We start from the raw sequence: 12,226 nt of genomic DNA, 5'->3' as shown, positions 1-12,226 counted from the left end.
CCTGTCCCTGGTTTCATTCGCTGTGAAGTCCACTCCAAGATATCCAAAACACCTCACTTCTTCCAATTTTTCTCCATTTTAACTTGCCTCCCATTTAACTCGTCCCTGAACCCTACTGAACCTCATAACCATGATCTTATTCACATTTACTCTCATCTTTCTCCTTTCACACACTTTTTGAAACTCAATCGCTAACCTTTGCAGTTTCTCACTTGAATCAGCCACTAGAGCTGTATCATTGGTGAACAACAACTGACTCACCTCTCATGCCCTCTCATCCTCAAAAGACTCAGTAAATACCTTAATGTTATTGTCACCCAACTTAGGTTCTAGATATTCATAGGACTTTGCCCCTTCTATTTCTAATGAACAGACTAAATGTAACCTTTGCCAACAAAGCTAGTCCCACATCCAGCAACATTACAAACGTCACTGTTGTTAAATTGGTGAGCATGAGTTGATTTTTACCAAAGTTGGTTCACTTTTCCTCTTTTATAGGTATTACCTTTGTTTTTGCTCCTGAGAGTTGGCTTCTTGTGTACACAAGTATTTCATCCATGACAATGTTCTCCCAAAGTTACTTGAAAAGTATAATAACTTTGCCTATTGTTGATAGTTCGTATGTTATGTATCTTGATACATAACCCAGCCATTGTTTTTCAGCTGTTATAAACTTCATTTACCATGTAAATGGCTGAATGATTCATTGTGTTGCCCATGTTAACACTTTTCTCTCAAGATAACTTGTAATGTATTTCAATCATTGAGGTTCAAATCCCTGGACCTTTTGTGCACTCCATTCACTTTTGTGTCTGCCCACAGGATGTGTAGGAGTGCTCTTGTGGCAAAAATCAATGAGACTACTATTCCTTCAAACAAAGCTTTTTTTTCCTTACAAGCAGTGACACCTCTGACATACACTCCTCATTGCATCTTAGGCCTCTACTCCTTCACCCATCTTATGACTCACTTCAGCCCCAATAGGTCTGTTCACTTTTGGGTAACTAAAACACTCCACTTTCTCCAGGTTTTTTCCATTCAGATGTACACTCAAGCTAATTTGTTTCTATTCTCTGCTAAACCTCATAACCTTTCTTTTATTTGCATTAGTTCTTTGCTTCTTTCTTTTACACACTCACACAACCTTAGACACAAGCTTCTGTGGTTTCTCACTCTAGGTGTGCCACCAGTCCCATGCCATCTGCAAATGGCAGCTTACTCACCTTCTAGGCTCCCCACCATCAGGATAATGCAAGTCCATCCTTCTCTCAGAGACCCCCATATTTACATTTTTCACCAACCCATCCATAAACAGATTAAACAGCCATGGTGACATTATCCAACCTTAATCCAGACCCTACTTTACCTAGACCCACTCACCCCCATTCCCTTCCTACACATGCTGCACTTTCTTAATGAAAACTTGTTTCTTCAGGTAATTTTCTTCCTTCACCGTATATTTATAGACCTTCCACAAGGCCTCACCAACGACCGTCTTATGCTCTCCCTAGGTCTATAAATGCCACAAAAAAGTATTTCTCACAAATTCTTAAAAGTATACTCCTGATCCACACATTCTATGCTGCTCCCTGTCTGATGTTCTATGTGTGCCACTACTCTCAAGGTTATTTCTCCCTTTACAAATTACCGAAAGACCTGTTTCACTTGGGCATTAACTTTTATGATAGAGCATCAAAGGGAATGAAATGTGTAGTTGTAGAAAGGGTGAAACACAATACTTTGAAGTGGTTTCGGCATGTGGAAAGAATGCAAGATAGGGAGTTTACAAGGAGAGTGGATAACAGTGTAATTAAAGGTGTGAGAGGAAGACCACGTGTGAATAGGGAAATAGAGTTGAAGTGTTCTGGAGGGAGCTAAATAGGGGAAGAATGCATGGAATATTGTAAGCGAGGAAGGCATGTAAGGACAGCAATAAGTGGAGACTTTTGCCATGGCCATCCCCTTGATGTGAGTTGTTACAGGGAATAGGCAGTAGATAGATTAACTTTTATCTCCCTTGTGTTTATATAATGGCACCATATAGGCATTGGAGTCATCAAGCACCTCACTTTGAGAAGTGCATGCAGTGAAAATCCCACCAAGCCAATCAGCAATGTTGTCACTATTTCTCAAGAAATTCTCCTGCATTTCACTTTGCCACACTTTTTCTCGGACATAGCTTTCACTCCCTCTTCTCTTTTCACCATACTGTTCACCATGACTTTTGTTGACACAACTATCTTCCCTGATTTTGGTGAAAACTTAATGGAAAGGTTGAGCCAATCTACGCACGTGTCTGTGATACCTATGTTTAGGCGGCAGGCCTGATACACATGAAACAAGTTACAGATGGTATAGGTATAGTGAAATACAGATGTGGAGCATGCTAAACTACGGTTCCCACAGGCTTCAGTCACCATACTGCTGGCATGAACCATTCCCAGTGATAAATCACATTATGTAAAATTATCAAGTGATAACATATCATGAGAATGTGGACTGCCAGTCATTTTGACATCTCATCTGTAGACACCTTTCATATTTATGACTGCTCTTAAAAATATGTTGTTCATATTAAATTTAGTTCAGCAGTCAGTTGTCCAAATCATGAACAGTGATTGTGCTTGATCGTTTCAAACCATTATACGAATGGGAAACTGAAACTTCCAACTAATCAGGTGTACCAACCAACTACATAATGTTTTGATAGGTTTAACTAATCATTGGACAAAACAGGGAAGATAGTTATTTGTTCTCTTGTCCTCCTCATACTGTGTACCTCCTCCAAAACATTTTCTTGTTTTATTTGAAATTTGCTGGTACTTTTTCACCCCATCTCTCATTTGCTTTCTTTTTTAGTCCCTGCACTTTCCTCTTAACCTCATGCTGCTTTGTCTTGTACATCTTTCCATCACTCACGCTCAGCAGGTAGCGTCCTCATCCCTCTTTTCTCTACCCTTTCTCAATCACCCTCATCCCACTTTCCACATGGCACACAATTCACCCACACACATAAGCAAGCAGTACTCACGCAAAGTACTTTCCATGCCTTGTCTACACCCATGTATTGTTTACTTCTGCCTTTTTTCTATTCCTCAAAAAGTCTCTCATTGTATCTCTGCACACAAGCCTGTTTTCCAAGCTCAGTCATTGCTTTCACTATAATCTTCCCATCCCATGTTATATCATCTTTTTCAAATTTCACATTACTTTCATGCCATGCATACCCAATATTTTACCAACCCTCTTGATATTCATCTGTAGCTTAGTCTTGTATTATTTGTGGTACTTTTTGAATTAACATTTGAGTGCCAAGGTATTTAGAATTGATACTTCTCAAGCTCTAATTTCAGTACTTGGAAGTATGGAATCATTCAGGTGTTTTATTTTTTCATTTTGATGGTAAGTGTATTTGCTGTGCACTTAGCTTATGATGCACATCCAAATATTTCATATAATTAGTTCCCTACATTGTATTTTTAATGATAGGTGTAAAGTTTCAATGCATATATATGGTGCTTAAACATAATCAGCTTTTTTACTGCTATGTTAATGATATGGTAGCCTTAATTGTACTGAAAAAGTTAATTGTTTATCCTGTAGTGGAATTTCATTCTTCAATAGTCATAGTGCACAATGCTCCTTTATTTTACAAACTACCAAATATCAAGGTAATTGAAGATGTTGAAAAATATGAGGGTGAAGTGTAGTGCCCCTGGTGCCTTAGAAATATTAAGAATTGCAAAAGATGTTTTTAATATCTGTTAGTTAAGGATGATTTAATATCTGTTGGTTAAGGATGAGTGTGAAATGAGTTTTTTTGTTCACACTTAGATAATATGCTGTACTAAGGGTCATCCCAGAATATTGCAAATTGATGAAGTTGAACTTTATCATAGAACAGTGTTAGTCTGTTAATAACAGCAAAGCTTTGTTGCTGTTTTCCAGCATTGGGGCTAGGATTGACAGATGAGATGGCATACAAACAAATTTATGTTTCACCTGGCAGATGGAAGGAAGTGTGACTCTGATCATAAAAGCAGCAAATCAGAGTGTTCCAGACCAACGAATGGACTGTGACTTGAACTGGTCTGTCTCATACCTTAAGGATCATCTGTCATCTGTACATCCTTCCAAACCGGTAAGTGTATATATGTTGGCAAAAAGTAAGGCGAGACAGTCACACCTTCCCTACTAGAGTTTTTTGACAGGTCAGAAGCAAAATTTCTTCAAGATCAAGTATTGTTGTTTGCAAAAAGTAAGGCGAGACAGTCACACCTTCCCTACTAGAGTTTTTTGACAAGTCTGAAGCAAAATTTCTTCAAGATCAAGTATTGTAAGATATAAGATAGGGGAGAAAGAATACTTCCCACTCATTCCTCATGTGTCGTAGAAGACGACTAAAGGGGACGGGAGCGGGGGGCCAGAAAGCCTCCCCTCCTTGTATTTTAACTTTCTAAAGGGGGGAACAGAAGGAGTCATGTGGGGAGTGCTCATCCTCCTCGAAGGCTCAGATTGGGGTGTATAAATGTGTGTGGATATAACCAAGATGAGAAAAAAGGAGAGGAACCTGGATGTTTTGGCTCTTAGTGAAACGAGTGAAACGAAGCTCAAGGGTAAAGGGGAAGAGTGGTTTGGTAATGTCTTGGGAGTAAAGTCAGGGGTTAGTAAGAGGACAAGAGCAAGGGAAGGAGTAGCACTACTCCTGAAACAGGAGTGGTGGGAGTATGCGATAGAGTGTAAGAAAGTAAACTCTAGATTGATACTGGTAAAACTGAAAGTTGATGGAGAGAGATGGGTGATTATTGGTGCATATGCACCTGGGCATGAGAAGAAAGATCATGAGAGGCAAGTGTTTTGGGAGCAGCTGAGTGAGCGTGTTAGTAGTTTTGATGCAAGAGACCAGGTTATAGTGATGGGTGATTTGAATGCAGAGGTGAGTAATGTGGCAGTTGAGGGAATAATTGGTTTACATGGGGTGTTCAGTGTTGTAAATGGAAATGGTGAAGAGCTTGTGGCTTTATGTCCTGAAAAAGGACTGTTGATTGAGAATACCTGGTTTAATTAGAGAGATATACATAAGTATACATATTTAAGTATGAGAGATGGCCAGAGAGCGTTATTGCATTACATGTTAATTGATAGGCGCACGAAAGAGAGACTTTTGGATGTTAATGTGCTGAGAGGTGCAACTGGAGGGATGTGTGATCAGTATCTTGTAGAGGCGAAGGTGAAGATTTGTAGAGGTTTTCAAAAGAGAAGAGAGAAAGTTGAGGTGAAAAGAGTGGTGAGAATAAGTGAGCTTGGGAAAGAGACTTGTGTGAGGAAGTACCAGGAGAGACTGAGTACAGAATGGAAAAAGGTGAGAACTAAAGATGTAAGGGGAATGGAGGAGGAATGGGATGTATTTAGGGAAGCAGTGATGGCTTGCGCAAAAGGAGCTTGTGGCATGAGAATCGTGGGAGGTGGGCAGATTAGAAAGGGTAGTGAGTGGTGGGATGAAGAAGTAAGATTATTAGTGAAAGAGAGGAGAGAGGCATTTGAAGGATTTTTGCAGGGAAATAATGCAAATGAGTGGGAGATGTATAAAAGAAGGAGGGAGGAGGTCAAGAGAAAGGTGCAAGAGGAGAAAAAGAGGGTAAATGAGAGTTGGGGTGAGAGAGTATCATTAAATTTTAGGGAGAATAAAAAAATGTTTTGGAAAGAGGTAAACAAAGTGCGTAAGACAAGGGAGGAAATGGGAACTTCAGTGAAGGGGGCTAATGGGGAGGTGATAACAAGTAATGGTGATGTGAGAAGGAGATGGAGTGAGTATTTTGAAGGTTTGTTGAATGTGTTTGATGATAGAGTGGCAGATATAGGGTGTTTTGGTCGAGGTGGTGTGCAAAGTGAGAGGGTTAGGGAAAATGATTTGGTAAACAGAGAAGAGGTAGTAAAAGCTTTGCAGGAGATGAAAGCCAGCAAGGCAGCAGGTTTGGATAATATTGCAGTAGAATTTATTAAAAAAGGGGGTGACTGTATTGTTGACTGGTTGGTAATGCATGTATGTCTCATGGTGAGGTGCCTGAGGATTGGCGGAATGCTTGCACAGTGCCATTGTACAAAGGCAAAGGGGATAAAATTGAGTGCTCAAATTACAGAGGTATAAGTTTGTTGAGTATTCCTGGTAAATTTATTCCTGGTAAATTATATGGGAGGGTATTGATTGAGAGGGTGAAGGCATGTGCAGAGTATCAGATTCGGGAAGAGCAGTGTGGTTTCAGAAGTGGTAGAGGATGTGTGGATCAGGTGTTTGCTTTGAAGAATGTATGCGAGAAATACTTAGAATAGCAAATGGATTTGTATGTGGCATTTATGGATCTGGAGAAGGCATATGATAGAGTTGATAGAGATGCTCTGTGGAAGGTACTAAGAATATATGGTGTGGGAGGGAAGTTGTTAGAAGCAGTGAAAAGTTTTTATCGAGGATGTAAGGCATGTGTACGTGTAGGAAGAGAGGAAAGTGATTGGTTCTCTGTGAATGTAGGTTTGCGGCAGGGGTGGTGATGTCTCCATGGCTGTTTAATTTGTTTATGGATGGGGTTGTTAGGGAGGTAAATGCAAGGGTTTTGGAAAGAGGTAAACAAAGTGCGTAAGACAAGGGAGGAAATGGGAACTTCAGTGAAGGGGGCTAATGGGGAGGTGATAACAAGTAATGGTGATGTGAGAAGGAGATGGAGTGAGTATTTTGAAGGTTTGTTGAATGTGTTTGATGATAGAGTGGCAGATATAGGGTGTTTTGGTTGAGGTGGTGTGCAAAGTGAGAGGGTTAGGGAAAATGATTTGGTAAACAGAGAAGAGGTAGTAAAAGCTTTACAGAAGATGAAAACCGGCAAGGCAGCGGGTTTGGATGGTATTGCAGTGGAATTTATTTAAAGAGGGGGTGACTGTAATGTTGACTGGTTGGTAATGCATGTATGTCTCATGGTGAAGTGCCTGAGGATTGGCGGAATGCTTGCACAGTGCCATTGTACAAAGGCAAAGGGGATAAAATTGAGTGCTCAAATTACAGAGGTATAAGTTTGTTGAGTATTCCTGGTAAATTATATGGGAGGGTATTTTTTGAAAGGGTGAAGGCATGTACAGAGCATCAGATTGGTGAAGAGCAGTGTGGTTTCAGAAGTGGTAGAGGATGTGTGGATCAGGTGTTTGCTTTGAAGAATGTATGCGAGAAATACTTAGAAAAGCGAATGGATTTGTATGCAGCATTTATGGATCTGTAGAAGGCATATGATAGATTTGATAGAGATGCTCTGTGGAAGGTACTAAGAATATATGGTGTGGGAGGGAAGTTGTTAGAAGCAGTGAAAAGTTTTTATCGAGGATGTAAGGCATGTGTACGTGTAGGAAGAGAGGAAAGTGATTGGTTCTCTGTGAATGTAGGTTTGCGGCAGGGGTGGTGATGTCTCCATGGCTGTTTAATTTGTTTATGGATGGGGTTGTTAGGGAGGTAAATGCAAGGGTTTTGGAAAGAGGTAAACAAAGTGCGTAAGACAAGGGAGGAAATGGGAACTTCAGTGAAGGGGGCTAATGGGGAGGTGATAACAAGTAATGGTGATGTGAGAAGGAGATGGAGTGAGTATTTTGAAGGTTTGTTGAATGTATTAGATGATAGGATGGCAGATATAGGGTGTTTTGGTCGAGGTGGTGTGCAAAGTGAGAGGGTTAGGGAAAATGATTTGGTAAACAGAGAAGAGGTAGTAAAAGCTTTACAGAAGATGAAAACCGGCAAGGCAGCGGGTTTGGATGGTATTGCAGTGGAATTTATTTAAAGAGGGGGTGACTGTATTGTCGACTGGTGGTAAGGTTATTTAATGTATGTATGACTCATGTGAGGTGCCTGAGGATTGGCGGAATGCTTGCACAGTGCCATTGTACAAAGGCAAAGGGGATAAAATTGAGTGCTCAAATTACAGAGGTATAAGTTTGTTGAGTATTCCTGGTAAATTATATGGGAGGGTATTTTTTGAAAGGGTGAAGGCATGTACAGAGCATCAGATTGGTGAAGAGCAGTGTGGTTTCAGAAGTGGTAGAGGATGTGTGGATCAGGTGTTTGCTTTGAAGAATGTATGCGAGAAATACTTAGAAAAGCGAATGGATTTGTATGCAGCATTTATGGATCTGTAGAAGGCATATGATAGATTTGATAGAGATGCTCTGTGGAAGGTACTAAGAATATATGGTGTGGGAGGCAAGTTGTTAGAAGCAGTGAAAAGTTTTTATCGAGGATGTAAGGCATGTGTACGTGTAGGAAGAGAGGAAAGTGATTGGTTCTCTGTGAATGTAGGTTTGCGGCAGGGGTGGTGATGTCTCCATGGCTGTTTAATTTGTTTATGGATGGGGTTGTTAGGGAGGTAAATGCAAGGGTTTTGGAAAGAGGTAAACAAAGTGCGTAAGACAAGGGAGGAAATGGGAACTTCAGTGAAGGGGGCTAATGGGGAGGTGATAACAAGTAATGGTGATGTGAGAAGGAGATGGAGTGAGTATTTTGAAGGTTTGTTGAATGTATTAGATGATAGGATGGCAGATATAGGGTGTTTTGGTCGAGGTGGTGTGCAAAGTGAGAGGGTTAGGGAAAATGATTTGGTAAACAGAGAAGAGGTAGTAAAAGCTTTGCAGGAGATGAAAGCCAGCAAGGCAGCAGTTTGGATAATATTGCAGTAGAATTTATTAAAAAAGGGGGTGACTGTAATGTTGACTGGTTGGTAATGCATGTATGTCTCATGGTGAAGTGCCTGAGGATTGGCGGAATGCTTGCACAGTGCCATTGTACAAAGGCAAAGGGGATAAAATTGAGTGCTCAAATTACAGAGGTATAAGTTTGTTGAGTATTCCTGGTAAATTTATTCCTGGTAAATTTATTCCTGGTAAATTTATTCCTGGTAAATTTATTCCTGGTAAATTTATTCCTGGTAAATTTATTCCTGGTAAATTTATTCCTGGTAAATTTATTCCTGGTAAATTTATTCCTGGTAAATTTATTCCTGGTAAATTTATTCCTGGTAAATTTATTCCTGGTAAATTTATTCCTGGTAAATTTATTCCTGGTAAATTTATTCCTGGTAAATTTATTCCTGGTAAATTTATTCCTGGTAAATTTATTCCTGGTAAATTTATTCCTGGTAAATTTATTCCTGGTAAATTATATGGGAGGGTATTTTTTGAAAGGGTGAAGGCATGTACAGAGCATCAGATTGGTGAAGAGCAGTGTGGTTTCAGAAGTGGTAGAGGATGTGTGGATCAGGTGTTTGCTTTGAAGAATGTATGCGAGAAATACTTAGAATAGCAAATGGATTTGTATGTGGCATTTATGGATCTGTAGAAGGCATATGATAGATTTGATAGAGATGCTCTGTGGAAGGTATTAAGAATATATGGTGTGGGAGGGAAGTTGTTAGAAGCAGTGAAAAGTTTTTATCGAGGATGTAAGGCATGTGTACGTGTAGGAAGAGAGGAAAGTGATTGGTTCTCTGTGAATGTAGGTTTGCGGCAGGGGTGGTGATGTCTCCATGGCTGTTTAATTTGTTTATGGATGGGGTTGTTAGGGAGGTAAATGCAAGGGTTTTGGAAAGAGGTAAACAAAGTGCGTAAGACAAGGGAGGAAATGGGAACTTCAGTGAAGGGGGCTAATGGGGAGGTGATAACAAGTAATGGTGATGTGAGAAGGAGATGGAGTGAGTATTTTGAAGGTTTGTTGAATGTATTAGATGATAGGATGGCAGATATAGGGTGTTTTGGTCGAGGTGGTGTGCAAAGTGAGAGGGTTAGGGAAAATGATTTGGTAAACAGAGAAGAGGTAGTAAAAGCTTTACAGAAGATGAAAACCGGCAAGGCAGCGGGTTTGGATGGTATTGCAGTGGAATTTATTTAAAGAGGGGGTGACTGTAATGTTGACTGGTTGGTAATGCATGTATGTCTCATGGTGAAGTGCCTGAGGATTGGCGGAATGCTTGCACAGTGCCATTGTACAAAGGCAAAGGGGATAAAATTGAGTGCTCAAATTACAGAGGTATAAGTTTGTTGAGTATTCCTGGTAAATTTATTCCTGGTAAATTTATTCCTGGTAAATTTATTCCTGGTAAATTTATTCCTGGTAAATTTATTCCTGGTAAATTTATTCCTGGTAAATTTATTCCTGGTAAATTTATTCCTGGTAAATTTATTCCTGGTAAATTTATTCCTGGTAAATTTATTCCTGGTAAATTTATTCCTGGTAAATTTATTCCTGGTAAATTTATTCCTGGTAAATTTATTCCTGGTAAATTTATTCCTGGTAAATTTATTCCTGGTAAATTTATTCCTGGTAAATTTATTCCTGGTAAATTTATTCCTGGTAAATTTATTCCTGGTAAATTTATTCCTGGTAAATTTATTCCTGGTAAATTTATTCCTGGTAAATTTATTCCTGGTAAATTTATTCCTGGTAAATTTATTCCTGGTAAATTATATGGGAGGGTATTTTTTGAAAGGGTGAAGGCATGTACAGAGCATCAGATTGGTGAAGAGCAGTGTGGTTTCAGAAGTGGTAGAGGATGTGTGGATCAGGTGTTTGCTTTGAAGAATGTATGCGAGAAATACTTAGAAAAGCGAATGGATTTGTATGCAGCATTTATGGATCTGTAGAAGGCATATGATAGATTTGATAGAGATGCTCTGTGGAAGGTACTAAGAATATATGGTGTGGGAGGCAAGTTGTTAGAAGCAGTGAAAAGTTTTTATCGAGGATGTAAGGCATGTGTACGTGTAGGAAGAGAGGAAAGTGATTGGTTCTCAGTGAATCTTGGTTTGTGGCAGGGGTGCACGATGTCTCCTTGTTGTTTAATTTGTTTATGGATGGGGTTGTTAGGGAGGTAAATGCAAGGGTTTTGGAAAGAGGTAAACAAAGTGCGTAAGACAAGGGAGGAAATGGGAACTTCAGTGAAGGGGGCTAATGGGGAGGTGATAACAAGTAATGGTGATGTGAGAAGGAGATGGAGTGAGTATTTTGAAGGTTTGTTGAATGTATTAGATGATAGGATGGCAGATATAGGGTGTTTTGGTCGAGGTGGTGTGCAAAGTGAGAGGGTTAGGGAAAATGATTTGGTAAACAGAGAAGAGGTAGTAAAAGCTTTGCAGGAGATGAAAGCCAGCAAGGCAGCAGTTTGGATAATATTGCAGTAGAATTTATTAAAAAAGGGGGTGACTGTAATGTTGACTGGTTGGTAATGCATGTATGTCTCATGGTGAAGTGCCTGAGGATTGGCGGAATGCTTGCACAGTGCCATTGTACAAAGGCAAAGGGGATAAAATTGAGTGCTCAAATTACAGAGGTATAAGTTTGTTGAGTATTCCTGGTAAATTTATTCCTGGTAAATTTATTCCTGGTAAATTTATTCCTGGTAAATTTATTCCTGGTAAATTTATTCCTGGTAAATTTATTCCTGGTAAATTTATTCCTGGTAAATTTATTCCTGGTAAATTTATTCCTGGTAAATTTATTCCTGGTAAATTTATTCCTGGTAAATTTATTCCTGGTAAATTTATTCCTGGTAAATTTATTCCTGGTAAATTTATTCCTGGTAAATTTATTCCTGGTAAATTTATTCCTGGTAAATTTATTCCTGGTAAATTTATTCCTGGTAAATTTATTCCTGGTAAATTTATTCCTGGTAAATTTATTCCTGGTAAATTTATTCCTGGTAAATTTATTCCTGGTAAATTTATTCCTGGTAAATTTATTCCTGGTAAATTTATTCCTGGTAAATTTATTCCTGGTAAATTTATTCCTGGTAAATTTATTCCTGGTAAATTTATTCCTGGTAAATTTATTCCTGGTAAATTTATTCCTGGTAAATTTATTCCTGGTAAATTATATGGGAGGGTATTTTTTGAAAGGGTGAAGGCATGTACAGAGCATCAGATTGGTGAAGAGCAGTGTGGTTTCAGAAGTGGTAGAGGATGTGTGGATCAGGTGTTTGCTTTGAAGAATGTATGCGAGAAATACTTAGAATAGCAAATGGATTTGTATGTGGCATTTATGGATCTGTAGAAGGCATATGATAGATTTGATAGAGATGCTCTGTGGAAGGTATTAAGAATATATGGTGTGGGAGGGAAGTTGTTAGAAGCAGTGAAAAGTTTTTATCGAGGATGTAAGGCATGTGTACGTGTAGGAAGAGAGGAAAGTGATTGGTTCTCTGTGAATGTA

The 12,226-nt window shown here is 39.2% G+C and overlaps 1 protein-coding gene across 4 annotated transcripts in view; it reads left to right on the top strand.

Moving 5' to 3' along the window:
- The window catches only part of Herp (Homocysteine-induced endoplasmic reticulum protein), a 188,355-nt gene that overhangs the window by 74,548 nt on the left and 101,581 nt on the right, over positions 1 to 12,226 (top strand). For 3 of the 4 annotated variants that reach the window (XM_071672215.1, XM_071672214.1, XM_071672213.1), the window contains one exon: positions 4,010 to 4,141. In XM_071672215.1, the coding sequence (XP_071528316.1) occupies positions 4,010 to 4,141 (132 nt within the window). Of the gene's footprint in view, positions 1 to 3,948; positions 4,142 to 12,226 lie in introns of all 4 variants that reach the window. The other variant, XM_071672216.1, reaches the window with a different exon arrangement.

The sequence above is a fragment of the Panulirus ornatus genome, chromosome 17 (genome assembly GCF_036320965.1).
Source record: "Panulirus ornatus isolate Po-2019 chromosome 17, ASM3632096v1, whole genome shotgun sequence".
NCBI classification, from domain to species: domain Eukaryota; kingdom Metazoa; phylum Arthropoda; class Malacostraca; order Decapoda; family Palinuridae; genus Panulirus; species Panulirus ornatus.
The sequence above is the reverse complement of the archived record's forward strand: the minus strand, read 5'-3'. Positions and strand labels throughout refer to the sequence as shown.